General features: G+C 34.8%; 1 protein-coding gene across 1 annotated transcript in view; it reads left to right on the top strand.

The window, feature by feature from the left end:
* The first annotated feature begins 380 nt into the window (after positions 1 to 380).
* The window catches only part of LOC132790590 (uncharacterized), a 56,418-nt gene continuing 37,092 nt past the window's right edge, over positions 381 to 19,706 (top strand). Inside the window, exon 1 of the mRNA XM_060799166.1 lies at positions 381 to 1,341. Coding sequence (XP_060655149.1) covers positions 768 to 1,341 — 574 coding nt within the window. The 5' untranslated portion in view covers positions 381 to 767. The remainder of the gene's footprint in view (positions 1,342 to 19,706) is intronic.

The raw sequence follows: 19,706 nt of genomic DNA, 5'->3' as shown, positions 1-19,706 counted from the left end.
CGCTGCTTCATTAACGCTGCCATTCAAATGTCCAAAAAGGAAATGTGCAATAATCCGCCTAAGGCGTTGAGGTCAACAACAGCGCACACCAGATTAACAACAACAGTAACAACAACAGCAAGAATATAAACAGTAACAGTAACAGCAGATAAACTCGGTTCAAAGCTCAACAGGCTGCTTTTTTGCTTCTGCCCAAATTGAAAGAATTTCCTCAAACACAGGGCACAAAAAAGTACCAATTCCCATTCGCTCTCTCGCTGGCTCTCCTTGTAAGTACTCTGCTCTCGCATTCTCGCTGCATAAAATGTTATGCTGCTGTTATTGGACATTTCGGCGTTGTGCCTGCCGCAACATGCGCTCAACTTTCAGTAAGCAACGAACTTTGCACGCCGACGGTTTGTTTTAGCGCTCGCGATTCTGTGTGCTCCCCTTTTTAGGCTCTCGCGCGTCGCCGCTTCCACGTGAATATTAAAGAAAGATATAAAAGTAAAAAGGAACCCAAAAATAAGCACGCGCGCGTTTCTGTGCGTGTGTGTGCGGTTGTGACAGTGTGTATTGAGAGTGTGTGTGCGCGTGCATTTATTTTTAAGCAGCGGCAAATGTAAAGCGGCGGCATGTGTAAAACCGACTGCCAACAAAAAATAAATACAAAATAAGCAAAAGAGAATATCAAATCAAATCAAAATCTATAAATATCACAGGCCGGCAGCACAAAACACAAACGACGAAAGTTGACAAAAAAAAAAAGTAAGAGCAAAAGAATTAGTATGAAGAATAAATGTAAATCGAGAGAAATGAAAACGAAACTCAAATACGACCAGCTGCTCGCAGTTACGCTCTGCACGCTGCTAACTCTGGCAGCAGCCGCAGTCGACGCTCAGCCTGCCAGCTCCTATGGCGCCTCCTTCATATCAAATCCGGCTATCTATGCTTACACGGTGGATAATCAACAACAACAACAACAGCAACAACAACAAGAGCAGCAGCAGCAACAGTTAATCAATTTTGACACTGCCAATGTGAATGGCAATTCGAATGAGAATGCTAATGTGAATGTAAATGTGAATGGCAATTATCGTGCCGCCTCTAATCGCAATTACTACTACACCGATGTGAATGCAAATGCAAATGGAGATGCTGCAACGCCTACGCTCACCACGCCCCAAGCACCTGCTTCGGTCCCGGTTTCATCAGCTGCAACACAGCCAGCTCCCTTAACTGGCTGCACTCTGGATCGTCTCGCCGTCTATAAGGTCGTCTTGCACACCTATTGGACCCGAGAACTGTTCCCCAAACACTATCCAGATTGGCGACCCACCGCCCAATGGACCAAGACTTTAGGTGAGTGCCAGGAATGTGTGTGTTTGGTAAAATGTTTTAAGCTGCTTACTGAACATATATTGAGGAAGGAGTAGAATGAAAAACAGGAAAGCAAGAAAACAGGAATAAATTCGGTTTCATGCGAAATGCTGTTCAACCACATAATATAACATATACAGGAAACACAATGGTTTATTTATGTTTTAGTTGTTATAAATACCGTATTTGGCTTTTATATTTCGAAAAGAATTTAAAGCATTTTTGTAATATTCAAAGTTGCCTAACCTGACTTTATAAATTTATATTTTATTTATAAATAAAATTCACACTTTATATATTACTCCATTTATTTATTTCCTAAAATATTTTACCTCTCGAATTTCGGGATATTCAAATGTCAATGATTTTCAACATTCACTTCAACAAAACATTCCGTTTCACTTGAAATCGAAATGAATCATTTAACTAAAACAAATCTCTGCGGGATTATAAAAGAAATTTAAACAAAATTAAATATTATCCAAACAAATGTTATTAATTTTGAGAACAATTTTATAGAATAAGTAAGAAAAAGGGTACGTGAAAGCAGTAAAATTTGTTCAATTATATTTGTGTTCGTGTTCTTACTTAAATGTTGATTAAATCGTATAAATTGTGCCAGCTCAGCGAAGACAACAGCAACAACAACTGGGGCAATAACAAAAACTTCAACAACAGACAAACAATAACAAAAAAGCTAAGCACTAATTTGTCACAATGCTCGCAACTTGGCAGACATATAAAAATAAATCGAAAAGCAATTTCGCATTTCGTTGTTGATGCTGTTGCTGTTGTTGTTGTTATTGAGTTAAATAGAAATAGAGGCCAAGCCCAAATAGATGAGATACAGATATAAAACACAAAGATACAAGATACACTATGGGAAGTGGGTTGTCGATGGCAGAGGGAATCCTTGGAATCCTTGGCCGCATTGGCATGTCGCTTGTCTTATCATGTTTTTGCAGATTTAGCTGTCAATTTATAACACACACACATACACAAACACGAACGCAAACACACACACACACACACACACACATACTCGTAGACATATACACACGCAAGACAAGTAAATCTGACAGCCAAACAAGCGTTGCCTTTTGCCGTAGCATACTTTCAGGCGAACATAAAAAAGGATAAGGCCAGCGCCAAAGGAGCGCCTAAGAAATGCGATTTGTACGTGCTTATGCGCTATATGCTCGACTCAGCGCAAAAAAATACAAGAAATTGGATAAAGTTGTTGCCCCGCTTTTATGTTGTTGTTGTTGTTGTTGTTATTGGTATTCGGTTTGTTGTTGCTTCTGCTTCTGCTTCTGATGCTGCTGCTGCTCCTATTTCTGTTGTTGTTCAGCCCTACACAACTTTTGATGTTTTGATTCTTGCGCTGCTGCACTCGAGAGTTTCAGAAATCTGAAACCCAAACACTGCGCTTGTTTATTTATTATATTTTGGGTTATTCAGTTACTCAGCCACTTTATAATCGCCGAATTGCTGTCGATACACAACACGGAAGCTGCTTCTGTATTATCTAAAGTGCACACTTATTAACTAAATTATTTCTTGATATTCTCCGAATGCAGTTGTGTCCCATACTTCAAACTGTTTGTAGTTTGTAGTTTTTATTTTCAGCTTCATCCTCAATTTATATATTGTGTCGTCTTTGTTATTTATGGTACATGCTGTTGGAGAACATTGCGTATGCGTGATTTATGCACAACTCGTGCTAGTGTCATCCACAGATTTACAGTCCAGGGCAAACAGCAGGCTATAACTATCGATAAAGTACACTCGAGTATATGCTATTTAATGAGAATCTTATTCGAAAGATATATTAAATTTACTTTGGCAATAAATTTTACAGTTCAATTTGAAATTGAAGCACTTTGATTCGTTTGTCAACTACAGCACAATAATATTTTACCTCACATTAAAGTAATTTCTTCACAGTGGTGTAACGACAAATAAAATTTTATTTCTTTTCATCTCACTTTTATTAAGTTGTTGTGCTTATGTTGATTTATGTCTTTCCAAGTTGCTTGTTTATACCAGACAACAATTCTTATTCGCCTTACATATCAACTTCACACATTAGGTTTAGGATATTCCGAAATATTTATAAAAAAATTTTTATCATAATAAATAAAGCAAAATTCGTAAAATATGCAAACAATTTTAAAACTGATATTGAATTTCAATATTTGGTTGCGATAAACCTGTTTCTGCGACCATTGTTTCATTTAAGTTTAATCTAATTTTTCCTAAGTTACGCTTATGTTAATTTATGTCTTTTAAAGTTGTTTGTTTCTAATGGATAACAACTCGTTTTCTGAATCACAAAACAACATGAATTTGTAAGATCTGCTGAAACACTTAGACAAATATTATGGAGAAGAAATAATAACTTAGTACGTTTTGATAATAAATAAAAAATGCATTATTAAACTATGTATACTTTCATATACTTTGCTGTGATAAATGCATTTATTTATTCACTATAATATGTGCCTATTAACTTAGTTATGTTTCATCTCATTCTAATATATTAAGATATTATGGTTATGTTGATTTGTATGTTTCCATATTACTTATTTACAACAGACTACAATTCTTATTCTTATTTGTTTTGGGTTGTCATATGTACATATGTATATAGACAAATTTAGGTAGTAAATAAAGTAGAGATTTTTAATCTTATATGGTATGTGCATACTTTTATACATCTTACCATGTTGTTGCTGAGATAAATTTACTTATTTCTGCGTTCGTTACTTATGTTTTATCCTTATCTTTTGTTTTTCGTGTAATCTCAATTTTCTTAAGTTGTGCTTTTGTTGATTTACAATAGATATCAGTTCTTACAAATAAAAATACATATTTTTTAATTTTTGAGAAAGAATAGATTATTAAGAAAGAAGAAATAATATAATACATAATTTAGTTTTCTTGTTTTGTTTATTATTATCATTGTTTATTTATTTATTATTCATTTTCTATTGCAATTTATTAATTTATTACGTTACATTTCAATTTTATTGAGTTGTTTTGCTTATGTCAATTTATATCTTTTTATATTGCTTGTTTACTATACAACAAATAACATATCTTATCTGACTTATAAATCTTAAGGAGTTTCTCAATCTTTGAACATATTTAAATATAGAATACAATAAGAATAAATAAAACAAAAAATCGTTGAATTTCCCATATAGCTTTCCATATTTTTTGCTGTGATAAATGCACTTGTTTCTGCATTGTACTGAGTGTTTATTTAGAACACTGCATTTCATAGAACATCAAATATTTAGAGAAATGAAGAGTTTTTGCCGTTGCCGTTGCTGTTGCAGTTGCAGTTGCCGTTGCCACCTCCGTTGAGTTGCTGTTACTGTTGCTGTCGGCCCTAGAGCGGCATTTAGTTAAGCCAGAGGCAACTTAAGATAGTCCAACCGGAGCCGGCAGCTGGCATTAAAATGCAGACTACAAAAGCAAAAAGCGAGGCAAAAGAGGAAGCTTAGCGCATCACTTTGGGAGCAGAGGGGCTAAGGGGCAGGGTATAGCTTCCTGCCTGTCATATCCTGTTTATATATAAAGTTCAGTGCGCAGCTTCAGCATCCGTTACAATTCAACTGGCGAGCAATGAGCTGGCAACGGGAGCAAAAAAGTGTCCTGCCTCAAATTTGTTTTTGCACTGCAAACTTCAGGGAGAAGTCCGAAGCCTGAGAATATAGTAGGAGTTGGCGTGGGTTATAAACATGATCTGGGTCTGGGGCGTGAGGATAGAAATTTATTATGAATGTTCAAAACAAGCAGCGACAGCAAATGCATTTCTTGTCTTTTGTGCCAAGTCAAAGGCAGCCCCCAGAGGAGAATCGTAGGAGCCATTTCTCTGTTTCTCTGCTTCTCCATTTCTCAGTTTCTCAGTTTCTCCCCCAAATGCCCTCGTCCAGAGTTGTTAAATTTCATTTGTGGACATTGGCGCGGCTCTGGCGACTGTTGTCGCCATTTGGCCAACTTGCTGCTGCCGGTTTTTATCGCAAATTGAAAGCGAAATAAAGTTTTTGCTTTCCAACATGAACAACATGAACGACATGACCCGATGAGTCTGCAACTAGACACTGATCCCGATCCCCACGCAGAGCTGCGCCAATTGCATTTCCACTGGCATATTTCCTCATACTCTGTACTTCTAATGAATGCCAATGGAGTTGATAAGCATTACAATGCAAATGAGTGAGTTTATTGCTATGTAGATGATTAGATAAAGAGAACAAACATAAAGTCACAATTGAGGTGCGAAAAGTCACACAAAAATGTTCAACAAAAATGTTTCTATTATTTTAAAAGTTTTATTTATTTATCATTAGATTATTACATGTAAAATCAGCTGATTTTAGCAAGATCTTTCTGTAAATAATTGTTAAAGCTGTTCATTTGAATCCAAATATAACAGATTCTCACTTAAGCTTTCTAAAATTCCTACACCAAAATTCTTGCCAAAGCACGATCTCGTAGTAATAGCATTACTTAATGTTATTCAAATTCAAAAAATGTATACTCTCTCTTCGAATAGATATATCAAAGCATCTTTTTAATTAACTATTGGCGGTCGAAAATAAAATAACATATTATATTATCTATTGAAAAACCGAAGTTGCTCTCAAGCAACGTTGGGTTCGAAAAGGGTAAAATTGTATTTACTATTAAATGTATTAGTTTTACAACTATTATAAAGAACACAATATTTGGATGTGTTATTTGGCTTAAAAATAATTTATATTGATGTTCATATTTATTATTTCTAAGTAAAAAAAAAAAAAAATAAATAAATAAAAACGAATTTTGGGTGAGCATTAAAGTATAACGAAATGAAAAATAGTTAGAAGTGTCGAAATTATAGATTTGAAAATGTTTGTGAAATTTCAAAATGAAGTCAATGATTTTGTGTTGAGAAATTGTTCAATATTTATTCATTCTATTTCAAATTAGTTCTTTTTATTATGTGTGCTGCTTGTCATTCACATATAGTGGACAGAAGTTATTTTTTTATGACCAACTAAGTATTAAATTCTTATTAGAATATTCGTTAAGAATATAACAGTGGTGAATACATAATTCATAGTATGACAATAAGTACTGTTAAAATAAATGTAAAACGATGCTAACATTAATCTTGGGCAGTCTATGTTCACGAGTTAAATAAAGAGGATATTTCTCTGCAAATATCTATTTCCAATCTTCAATCTAGGGTCTTCAATCTAGGGTATCTCTCCGTAGTCGAAGGCCTTTCAAAGGCGCACTCCCCCACTTTTCGGATGCTGTTGTGTTTTGGGGTTATTTGCTGTGTTTTTGTGCTGCATAGTTTTCAGCATGGGGCATTCAACACTTTTTGTTTAGCTCTTTTGCGCGCACAAGTTTTTGCGAAAATAAATTTTTGCCATTTTTATTGCTTGCCAAGCTTTTTGTTTCTCAATTCTCAAGTGCTTTGCCAGGATACAGGCTGGCATATCCTTGACTCTGTTGCAAAATGAAATGTTGCCGCTTGCAATTGCATTTCAAATTGACCAACAGTCCGCCTTCTTCTTCACCCTCCGCCTGGCTTGTGCCGCAGTTTTGATTTGAAATCAATAAAAGTTGCTCGTGCTTTTGGGTTAGTTCTTCTTTCCCTCGTATTGTAAATTAATAGTTGGCGAATAAGTAAAAGCAAAAGCAAAAGCAAAGGGCAGGGAATGGAAAACAACCGCAACTAAGTAAACACAAATATCAAGTGGTCATTGAATCGAACTTGGCCCATGTTCAATGTGTTTGTCGCACTCTCTCTCTGCTCCCCTCTACCCATCTTTACCCCCGTCCCTCTCTACTGCTGCAGCCAAGCGAACGTTAATTGCCTGCGTGCCAGGCAATTATACTATTTGACTTGGCCGCTGGGATGTGCGTGTGTTCTCTGTTGTACTTGTAGTTGGTGTTAAATGCTGAGCCTCTGGCATTTTCACGCCTCATGTTTTATTGTTTCAGCCACCACAGCACAGCTACAGCAACAACAACAACAACAACAACAACAACAACAACAGCAAGTACAAACAAGAACAGCCTCTTATTGCGCTTGTTGTGCAAATGAAATGCCAAATTTCTCGTTGCTCTTGGCAAATGAATTATAAAAAAGCTTTTTGCCAACACACAAATGTATGCTACATAAATATAACATGATCTCTGTGCCTAATGCTCTTCCCGTCTGTATGTCTGTATGCGTACTATATATGGAGAATATATTATGCACCCCCCAAAGGACATTCATACGCGCACACTCGATCCTTCGGCTGTCTGCTTGCCATGTCATTGTACCTTTTTTTTCTTGCTCTTGGCTGTGACGCAGCCAAAACTTTTCCATTTTACATTCTTCTTGACAAACTTTAAGTGTTTGGCATTTTTTTCGCACGCTGCAAAAACTGACGCAGACAAAGACGAAATCATAAGCTTGTCTAGCAGCAATTCAAATGGAAAGTACAACAGAAAAAAATGCGAGCATAATGTTGTTGCGAGTTCTAGACTAGGAAATGCTCTAGAACAACATCGGAAATAACCTGAAACTCATTATTGTAGTTTTAGTTCTTCGTTATACTAAAAGTTATTAATTAAAGTAAGAGTGAGCTGTATTCAAATACAGAAATTTGTATGTTTCTTTTGAATAAATAAATCTTTACCTCAAAAAAAAAAAAAATTTGAGTTGGAGTTTTATCAAATGGAATTAAAATTTCCTTCAATCAATTCTTTCTTTCTTTTTTACACTGTGTTACACTAAATTTATATTAAAAAAACTAAGATTTATACCTCAGGCTAATTTTTAAATTCCCCTATAAGAATATTAATGGAAAAAACATTTCTGATTTGCAAACTTTCAAATTTCAAAGCAGAATAAAATTATATTCAATCAACAATTAGGAAACTGTAAATTTGATAAAATTGTTTATATTAATGAAGTATTTTATATGGTTTATTTATAAGTTCTAAGAATTTTTTGCTCTATTGGCTCATTCTCATTCAGTATTCCTAAGAAACTCAGTCTTTGTGATTGAAATTTAATCTTTAGGAATGTTTTGTATTGTGAAAATGCAAAGATGTATTCAAGCAGAGGAAAGAATTTCTTGTGTATATAACATTAACAGACGGAACTTGCAAAGAAACGCAGGTTGTTGTGAATGATTAAAGATGCAAAGCTTAATGTTAAAGTTGAGAACAGACAATAAGAAAAATGAATTTATTTCGTCATGCTGATTACGTTGACTATCTGCAGATTGTCTGCGACTATGTGTGCGTGTGTGTGTGTGTGTATCTATGCGTGTGTGTGTGTGTACATTACAAGCATCATTACAAATTCATAATGCTACCATACCAACTTTGTGCGTATTCACAGGAGTCTCTCTGGTAGCACACATCTTGGGGCAAGCGAGTCTCTGTTGCTGCAGTTGGAGTACATTAATAATAAATGTAAATTTTATTTTGTTTTTGTTTTTTTATTGTATGGAAGCAGTCTTGGCTTTCAGCGAAAGGTATGGATAGTCAGGGTGAAGAAAGGGGAGGAGGAGAGGAGAGTTATTACATTTCCGGCCACTTGCAGCTACTTAGTTGACGCTGGCTCCTAAAGTGTTAGCCGTGGCTTTGATGTGTCTTGTCTCGCTGTTGGTGTTGGTGTTGGTGTTGGCTTACGAAAGTGCCACGCCCCGCATTCAAGTTGTGGGTAGGGAGGGAAAGTCTACAGTTTCCGCTGTAAAATGAGCCATGTTCGCATTTTTTTACTTGTCGTCGTGGTAAATCACAGCGGACTGCCGGCTGGCAAACAAATTTGTTTTTTCTTGGCCTGTCTGTTTTTCTTTCTTTTCTATTTTGTGCGCATTTACTTGCATGAATACATTTTTGGGCTGCATGTCCTTTATGTCCTGTCTCGCTCCCGCTAGCTCCATCTCTTTCTATACATTTTGTGCTTTGTCAAATTCGTGTCATTATTCATTCATACATGATTAGGCAACAGAACACAAAACACAAAACAGACAGCAGACAACAGACAACAGCAAACAGCGCTCAGGTTTTGAATTACACGCTGCCTGCCAAGGACCCTCGGGGTTGCCAAGCCTCCCCCTCCTCCCCCCTCCATCGTGCCCACAAACACTCTGATGGATAGTCAAAGACAAGTCGCAGGGAAAGAGAAGGATATAGTTGAGACTGGGTGGGCGGTGCAGACAGGCGTGGCATTGCCAAATGGAAATTAATGAATGAAATTTGATATACTGTCAGTTGCTGATACAACACTGCCTGCGCCAGGGTTACCAGACGCATCCAAAATTAATCTAATTTATGCCTGCGTGATGCACATATAATATTTTTGGTATTCGCTGCTTTAAAGCACTTTCAAATTGCCATTTATTAAAACATTATTTCTGTACTCTAACATTACTCGAAGTATTAGCGATTGCCTTGAACATTTCGTGGAATATAATCTGTAAGAGGATTATTTATTCGTGGTGACTTAATGCAGCAATGAGAGTGCCATTTTTAATTAATTAAATTTTTATTCGCTGATTTAACAACGTATGCTTAAAGGTTTAAAAACAACCGCACAAATTGGCATAAATTAGCTGCGCTAATTACAAATAAATTGCGCAATTTGTTTCCGTAAGCTGCTTTCATCCAACACAACACAACACAACAAAAAACCAAAAATAACAACAACAACAACAACAATTCTTGTAATGTGAGAACATTATCTACATACATGTTTTAAATTTAATTAAATATTAAATTTGCATTCAATTCATGCGCTCATTGTGCATTAATGATTAGAGAATGTTTTCAATATTTGCAATTGCATTAATTGAATAACAGAATTTAAATGACATGAATTATAATCGAATGCTTTACAAGTTTTTCATTCGCGGCTACACAGAAAAAAAGCATGGTAAAATCAAGAATTAAATCTTGAATGAAGATTAAATAATGTCAAAGTTTAACCAAAAAGGTTTATTCTTAAATCCAGATCAGAATTCTACAAAACATTTAAGATAGCCGAATCTTAAAATTCATGATTATCATCTTGTTTCAACAATAGAAAAATCACCAAAGTGAACCAAGAAGATAAAATCTTAAATCAAAGTTAAACGTTCTAAAATATAGATTAAGAAATAAAATAAATGTATCGACTTAAGTGTTTTTTTGTATACATAATTATTTTCTTTTCTATTGTGACACTTTCCCATTATTTTATATACAAGTCCGATTAGAGTTTCAATCCATGACCAACGACTACATGACATAATGATTTATCATCTTTACTTACTAAACTAACATATCTATGACGACACCGAAAATTAAGTTATAATTTAAGAGGAAGGAAAATAGAACATTAGCACGTCCAAGTTTTAAAATTCGTCTTTAAAAAACAAGAATAAAATTATTGAATTTGAGAGCTTAAAAAAGTTGTTGTTTTTTCAAAACGATTATGATGATTTTTTTTTTAACCTAAAAATCGTGTTTCAATATTGTTTAATTCTTGGCACAATCAATTTCAATCTTGTGATAAGATTTTTTTTGTAATTTTAATATGCAAATTTGACATACAATTCTTGTGTTAAAATTTTTCTAAACAAAAAACATTTTCTAGATATATTTTTCTAGAAATTTTTTTTTAATCGAAAAGTTAAATCAAGATTTTCATTTTACTTTTGAGTCTCGATTTTTTTCTCTCTGTGTATAAGAAAGTTCTTTTAAGTAGAGTTTTATAAAGAGCACCTTAATTATCCATTTAAAGTCGCAGCTATACTTTATCCATTAAACTATTTTCTCTTAGCAACTATAGCTTAAAATATTACAGAAAGAATTTAAGAATATAAAGCTGAAACGTTAAATAAAACTATAAATATAAAAATTGTTTTGTTGTCATGTGACAATTAATATGCCAAAATAATTGTCGTATAATAAAAGTTGTTTATTTTTTTTTGCTTCAAATAAATCCATAATGTTTTTTACAGCGCTTTAAGTGCAGTTGGAAAAAATGCATTTAGTCACGGCAATGCCAGCTAAAATACCATGATACCACGTAATTCTGATAAAAGTTATTTGCATTTACTTTACTGAGGAATGGCAAAAACGGTTAAATGAAATTCATTCTACACTTAACTATAAATTGAAATTTATATAATGAATAAAATACCCAATTTGTGAAGAAAGTTTTAAACAAGGTATTGGCCAATTTTAATTGCAAAATTTATGGCATACAACACAAAAAAAATAAAGTCATGATTTTCCGCTTATGAGGACATTGTGATTATATATACTGCCAACTGTCATATGCATTGTTCTATTTATATTGATTTTCATATATAGGTTATGCTGGTCTCTTGATTTATATGTGATATGTCAAATAAGTGCTAGCGCCTGAAATTAGGCAACACAATTCAAACAGATCCTAATTAAGTGTCGCACATAAATCATGAGATACAAAACGCTCATTAATAATGCATTTGCATACCGCAAAACAAATGTAACCCAATCCGAAAGGCGAAACCCTTTTTGTGGCAATTTATGACCCCAAAACTTGTGACCGCATGCCAGAAAAAAAAACTCAAAAAAGAAAAATATGAAGGGAAAATGTGGAAAATCTTCGAGTCGGCTTTTTGAGTTATGCAGCAAAAATGTCTGGACCAAAAGTTGCATGGCTGCTAATGGCAGCCTAATTATGCTGACCACAAAGAAGAAAACCCTTTCCCTTTTGCTTTCCCTTCTCTCTTGGTCTCCTTTGTCTCTGCTTGGCATATAAATTTACGCTCATTGCTTTAAGACGCGTACACCTTTTGGACTACATAAATCTTTGCCAGGTGGGTGCGTAATGCGTATGTGTGTGTGTGTGTGTCTGTGTGTGTGGGTGTGTTCTTCTTCTTCTTCATCGTTGTCTTCCTGCTCACTTCCCCCAGTTGTCTCTGCTCGTGCTTCTCGTGCAACTCTCCATTAAGAGGCAGACAAGGCGCAGACAACATGCGTGTTGCCTTCGCCCGGGAACGCACAAAACTTTGTCTGTGTCTGCGTAATGTGCGCTGATTGTCTGTATGTGGTTGTGTGGTGTGTGGTGTGTGTGTGGGTGTGAGTGTGAGTGTGTGGGTGTATACATTACTGTCGTTACCAGGGTGGTGCTATGACTGCTGGCTGTCTGTGCAGTTTGTCTGTGCTCTCCAGCTTTGGTTTTGGTTTCGCTTTTACCCCGTGGCTGCTCTATGAAAAATGTCTACAAATTACAGCACAATTCCTGCTTATTTCGACCTTTAGCAAACGGAATACCTAAGTAAGGTATTACAACTTTTGTATCAAGTTTGTTCTGTGTTCCCAACTAATACGCTGCTAACTCATTTATCCAGTTCATTCTAACACAAGACATGTGCGGCTGCACAAACTTTGCTAAATATATTTATGTGCTACTCTGAGTAAGAGAAACTTCGAATGAACTGCCTTCCGTATATAAAAATTCGTTTTTATTTCATTCTATATAATTTTAAATCATTTTATTTCAATACAATTTAATTTAAACATTTTTTTTTTACGTTTTTAATTATTTTACTTTTTTCATTTTATTTTATTTGACTTTCCTCTTTTTATATTATTTATTTTTTTTATTTTATCTTTTTTGCCACTATTTTATTTTACTTCATTTAATTTTTCTATTTTATTTTACTTTATTTGTCTCCTTTTTATTTTATTTTATATTATTTTACATAATATGGATTTATTTTACTGTATATTATTTTTTCCTAATATTATATTTTTTTTACTTTGATTTTTTACGTCATTTTATTTATTTTGAAGCTTCTTTTGCATTATTTTATTTTTTTTATATTTTATTTTACTATTTTAATAATTTAATTGTATTTTATAATATTTTATTTTACTTTGTTCTATATCAATTGTATTTATTTTCATTAGTTTAATTATATATTTTTTTGTAATTATTTTTTATGTTATTCTGTTTTGATTTATTAATTGTTTATTTCATAATTGTTTATTACATATACTCATTTTATTTTATTATACTTTATTTATAGATATTTAATTACAGAGTATTTCCGTTCATATTTTGTTGTTGTATCGTTTTTTATCAGTCGATTTTCTTTGCTCTTCTCCTTTTTCGTCTTTGTTTATGCCTGGACACGCGTGTTTCTTTTCTTATCAATCGGCTGGCGACGGTCTGCCACAATTTGGCGCAATAATTAAGGACTTTGGACAGAAAGCGGGTCATATTTATATTGGCAGGCAACTTGAACGGCTACGTGACACGTCCGAATAAATATTTTCCTTGTATTCTATATTCTTTTATGCTCAGCGATGCCTTGAGGCAGAATTTGAGTGACTGCGATGAAGCTATAAAACAAAAATTCATTTAATTAAGCAGTTTTATGTGGCAAGGCGAAAACGTAGACATGAAAATAAAACTTAACAAGCTGTGAGCAACCGTCAGACAGGGAAAATGAGAACGAACAAGGCGACTGACTTGACTAGATTATTCAGCGAGGGGGAAATGCTAAAGTTTTGATAGTGAACAATTTCTGTGCATTTCACCCAAGGGAGTGGTAATATATTTACGCCAGTTAATGGCGTAAGAATCGAATGGCATTCGAGACGCCACACGAAGCGAGCGTGCGGCAGAAGGAAGGCGGAAGGCGGCAACATCAAAGTGCTGTGTGAAAATTATACAACTTTTCATTTTTTATGACCAAGTTGTGGTTCAATTTTTATGGTCAATCAGGCGTATAATAAGATAAAGTCATTGCAATCACTGTGAATGATATGCTCTCGATAGATGGATTGATAAAACAGACAGATGAAGAGATCTACGAAAAGATTGACATCAAAACGATGAACTCTCTCTCGAATGCCAAATTAACCGCTGGCCATTAAATGGAAGTTGCTCCCAGTGCAATGCATTTCAAATGAATCTGTCAACAACTTTGGGGAGTTTTTCTACAATCAATTGCAGGAAGGAAGGAAGCGAAATTGAGTCAAATCCTATTAGGTGTTTCTAACAAAGAAGAAACTTCAAAGAAACTGACAAAATGAAATACAAAATTTGTTAAATTAAATATTAGCGAAACTAGTTTTTAAAGTCCATTTTTCATGGCGAAGATATGTTTTTTTTTAAACATATTTTAAACAAATAATGCTAACAATATATTCTCTATAAATATTTGCAGTATATTAAAATATTTCTTTAACTTATCTTGATAGTAAAATCACATTTTTACTTTCGACTGAAACATCTTATGAAAATGTTGTTGAAAATGATTTTTGCTTTAACATCTGTCAAATCTCTGTAGTATTTAAATAATTCTTAAAATAATCTTGATTTTAAAATCACGTTTTCACTTTTGCGCTAAAACGTCGCCTGAAAATGTTGTTGAAAATGATTTTCTTTTTAACATGTGCTTAACTAATTTTCGGCTATTAACAAGGGATTCATTCGAGTCGCATTTTAAATGCGTCAAAACTTTGGGCCAATAAAAAGGAAAGAGCAGAGCAAAGTGGAAGAAGACAGAGAGAGAGAATGAAGGAGAGAGCGATATTCACTAAAGCGTTAAAAAATATACTCGCAAGTAAAAATAAAAACTTGGCTAAGCGTAAATAAAGCAAATAAATTTAGCAACCACCGAAGAAGCAAGCAAAGTCAAGTTGACTAAGCTGCTGTCGTTGTTGTTGCTGCTGTTGCTGCTGTTGCTGCTGTGGCTGTTGGTGTTGTTGTTATTGGACAGACAAACTTGCGCTCAAGTTGGTTTTGAGACAGTTTAGAGTTTGCTTAGCAGCCAAACAAAAAGCATAGCATACAACAGGGCGTCTCTTAGGGGCGCATCGGTGGCGAGGCGTTGTTCTTGGTGTGAATAATGTTGCTGTTATTTATGCCTCAATGCGCCACGCCCTCTTTGCCCACATCAACCCCACCCAAGTCAAGCAGCAGCAGCTGAAGAAATTGCAATTTCCACGCCCAAGTTTCGGGCACTTTCACTTTATGGCACAAGCCCCCAACCAGGAACAACAACAACCCTCAGCGATAGCTGCTACTGCTGCTGCTGCTGTTTTTTATTAAAAGTTTCTTGGCCAACAACAATGGGCACATTTTTTAAAGTGTTTTTTATTGTCGCGTTAACCGACCGCAACGACTTTGGTCCCCGGCCCAGGGACGAGGACGAGGCAAAGGGAACCGCTGCTAACTTTCCCGCTGCGTAAGTGTAAATTATTGTTAAGGTCAGAAAGTTTTCGTTTTCTTTTTTCACTTTATTTTTGGTATCACAAGTTTCTTGGCTAGTTTTGCAGCTAAAAAAGTTGAAGCGCCGATCGTAAGTTGAGCATAGTTAATGCCCTTAACAAAGACGGCTTCCGCATAATTTTGAGCACATTTCACTTAATTAACGTGCAGCCAAAAGCGTTAATAAAAATGCCACATTAACTTACAATTAGCATGCATTGCTACGTGGCAATTTCCAACTCCACTTTCCAGCGGGGTCAACTATGCACAACGACCCGATCCGACCCGACCTCCAAGCCAAGAGGACTAATAGACTGTCCAAGCTTGTGTTGCTTTAAATAGAAATTTATGTGCCGCATCCAAACACTTTCACTTTAGCTTACGACTTAAGCTCTCTTTCTCTCTCTCTCTAAGAGCATCGTCGGCAATCCTTGCCTCCTCATCCCCTTTGGCCTGACTTCACTTGACATTTGAAATATGTCGTCGCTTTTTATGTCGGTCAGCCAGGGCCAGCAATTAAACGACGCTATCAACTCCTGCAAAAGAGATATAAAAATAAAATGAGTCGACAATTGAATGCACTTTCAATACTCAACAAACTTTATAGAGCTCGAGAGCAAAGAGCAAAGTTTGACTATAAAAATGTGTCTACTCGTAGTTGATTTTCGTTCGTTTGAAGTTGCATCGTGTTGTTAATGTAAATAATTGAGCACTTAATCACATCTTTTGTCAGAGTATTAAAAAATGAAATTAGAGCAACTGCAGCAACTACTCTCATAAATTCAAGTTGACAACTGTCCTTTTGCTCCTCTCGAGCACAACTGTACTTTATGGCTGTGTGAGACTATTGCTGGCGTTGATGGCCCCACATGATTTGTAGCCGACAATTGTAGATTTCAGTCTTTGGGTTGGATTCTTGCCTCGCCTTGTCCTTCCTTGCCTTGAGGGTGAACTGCGAGTCAGCATCAATTTTTAAACTGCTACTCATAATATTTTCATGCAGACAATGCGCAAAAGGTTAACCTTTGCTCGCAACCGAAATAAGTGCGATTTCAGCAAATATTCATGCACAAATATCGCATCAGGATATGGGGCATTAATGGCATCAAAAATAAAATGCACAAAGAAATGAAAACTTTTTTTCTCTTCGGTTTATGTCGGCATTTCTAATCGAAATAAAAGCAGCAATCGAGATGAGCAAGTCACGGCAAAGCAAACTTTTCGAAAGTGAAAACGTTAAAATCCTTTATTATTGACTACAGATACAAGAAGTTTTGTGTAGTCTCTTTTAATTGTCATTATATACAGAGATAAAGAGATAGAGAAGATGACTTTCTTAAAACAAATATTGAGTTTAAAAACAACAATTTTTAGATATAACAATTTCTTAATCAAGACTTTGATTTCTTTCTGTTATTGTCTTCAGCTTTAAAAATCTTGTGTCTTAAATTTAAATTAAAATTTTGTGTTTGGTTCTTAAAGCAATAATTTAAACGTGTGATTTGAGATTTCTCGTTCTAGGTTTAATATTATAGTTTTTCTTCTTGAATTATGAGTATATTAAAAATGTTTAGAAGTTATGTATAAAATTGATTTTGAAGTCTTCCTAGTTATATACAAAATGTTATTGACTTTATTTGTTATTCAATTATGATGCGGAAATCTTCTTTACTAATCATCTCAGTTGTCACAGCTTTCGCTTGCAGAGTGTGAATATATTTCTCATCTCTAAAAGGCTTAAGAGCCTTCACATGCCCATACAAGTTGATTCGCCATATGCCATTTCGTTTTGTGGCCAACTTTGAGTACGCAACTTTTCTCAAGGGTTGTACAAAAGGCTCAAAAGGGTTGTGCTGATTGTTGTTATTATTATGCTGCTGTATGTGTTTGTTTACGTGTGTGTGTGTTTGTTGTGCTCCATTGAGGTATGTGCGATACGGCAAACAAACAAACAAACCAAAGGGTGAATGTGAGGATGAGGGTATAAAAAAAAGCAAATTGATTGTTGCATTGCTCAGTTTTTTCCTCTTTCCCCACTTTTTTTTTTTGGGGCGAATACGTTGCTTTACAATACGTTTGCAATTTGAGATCATAAAAAATTGATGTGCCCTTAACACAAAGTGAGTGCTGGGCACACTCTATGTGTATGTGTGTGTGTGTGTGTATGTGTTTTCGTATTTGTGTTTGCTTGCAAAGTGTAGTGATTGTCAGAGCTATGTGGGGTATAAATATCAGTGGCACCTTGCCACACGGTGGCAGCTGGAGCGGCAGAAGCATCAACATCAGCATCAGCATCGGCAGCAGCAACGTAGTTGAGCGTGAAACGTAGAATTTATTATGTTATCGCTTCAGCGATTTACTTTATCGATTTCACAATCAGGCAGTCGCACACACACCTACACACACCCCTTCCTCTCCTCTTCCTTTCACTCCTCTCTGCCATGTCCTTTATAAAAGAGCTTTTTGCCAGCGTTTGACGTTGCTTTTCCCCAGATAATTTGCAGTCATGTTGTTGTTCTTGTTGTTGTTGTGCGTGTGTATTTGTTTGTTTGCTTTGGCATTTTAACGTTGCCAGCTTTTTGGGGGGTACGATTTTGCTTTGTTGCCGCTGGCCTGCGGCAGCGTGGCAAATATTATTATTTGTTTAAAATTTAAGCCCAGCCGAAAAGTGAGTTGACTTTGATATGTTCCCTCAACGCCTTGAGGTAGTCCAATTTCCATACAAAGGGGTAACGACTTATGCTTAATAATATACAACTAAGTTGATGGCTTAGACAACAGACGCACAATGAAATCTTAAACTTATTTGTCAATCTAAATCAAATCTAAGCATAAATAGACACAAATATTTTTAAGCAATTCAATAAGCTTCTCAATTCTTCAATAAGCTACAAAAAGAATGATTATTTAGCGGCATTTAAACTTTAATGTGTAATTTTGTATAGTTAAATATAATATGTTGGTGGAGAGATTAAGCCGAAATATAATTTAATCTTTAAAATTAGTTTCATTCAAATATTCGATTTTCCCAATCAGTTAAAGGACAACAAAATTTGAAACACCTTGTGGCCTATGTTCATTAATGTTTTCCACTTATATACAAAGGAAGTGTGGTACCGAGTAAACTTATAAATTTTTTTAAACGAAATAAGTTTGTTACCATAGGCAACTTTTTCTCGGCCCTCCCTCGAATTTCAGTTTACCATAAATATTATGACTTAGTTGTTGATCACATATTTATTTACAATTTACAAAGTAGTATGGATTTTATACCCGCAACCCATAGGGTAGAAAGGTATGAGAACTTTATACCTGTTGAAATTTATGCAAAATTCTAAAGCATTCATCTCCGATCCCACAATACATATATTCTTGATTAGCATCAACAGCCGAGACAAAACAACCATATTTTAAGTGTAATTGTGTATCGATATATCAAACATTATTATCGGTATATTTGATTATTTGTTAAGTGTATTAATTAGGTATACTTTTTAAATAATACCGCACTGTTTTGCTTTTATTGAAAATGAATAGCGGGCATCTCCCAGTCGAACACACTCGGCTAAAGCTTTCTTGTTTTCTATATATTAAAAAAGTAAGAGTTCAAATGGTGAAGAATGCTTTTAAGATGTTAGTTTCTTAAGATAATGATTCGCAAGAATGATTTCCATATATTTGTTCTTGTTATTAGACTTCCATTTTATCACCCAATTATTAAAATATGTCTTATATTTTTTTAAAATCGTATTACTTATTATTATTTAATATATATTTTAAATATTTTAATATCATTTTTTAAAAATTAAGTCTATAATTAAATTCATCATTAATTAAAATTTTGTTATTTGGTTTACCAACATAAACTATTATTATCTATATTGAAAGACTTGAAATCACAAAGAAAATCTTCAAGACGCTTCTTTATTGCGTGGCAAATTTCAATCATTATTTCTTGATTTTCTTTTGCTGTCATGTTATCAGCGAATCGTGAGGCTTATGCATTTTTAATGAGCGATTTAATGGGCAACGTCGGAAGTTTGCCTTTCGGCTTTGATGTAGGCAAAGAGTTGCCAGGCAA

This window comes from Drosophila nasuta, chromosome 3, assembly GCF_023558535.2.
Source record: "Drosophila nasuta strain 15112-1781.00 chromosome 3, ASM2355853v1, whole genome shotgun sequence".
NCBI classification, from domain to species: domain Eukaryota; kingdom Metazoa; phylum Arthropoda; class Insecta; order Diptera; family Drosophilidae; genus Drosophila; species Drosophila nasuta.
The sequence above is the reverse complement of the archived record's forward strand: the minus strand, read 5'-3'. Positions and strand labels throughout refer to the sequence as shown.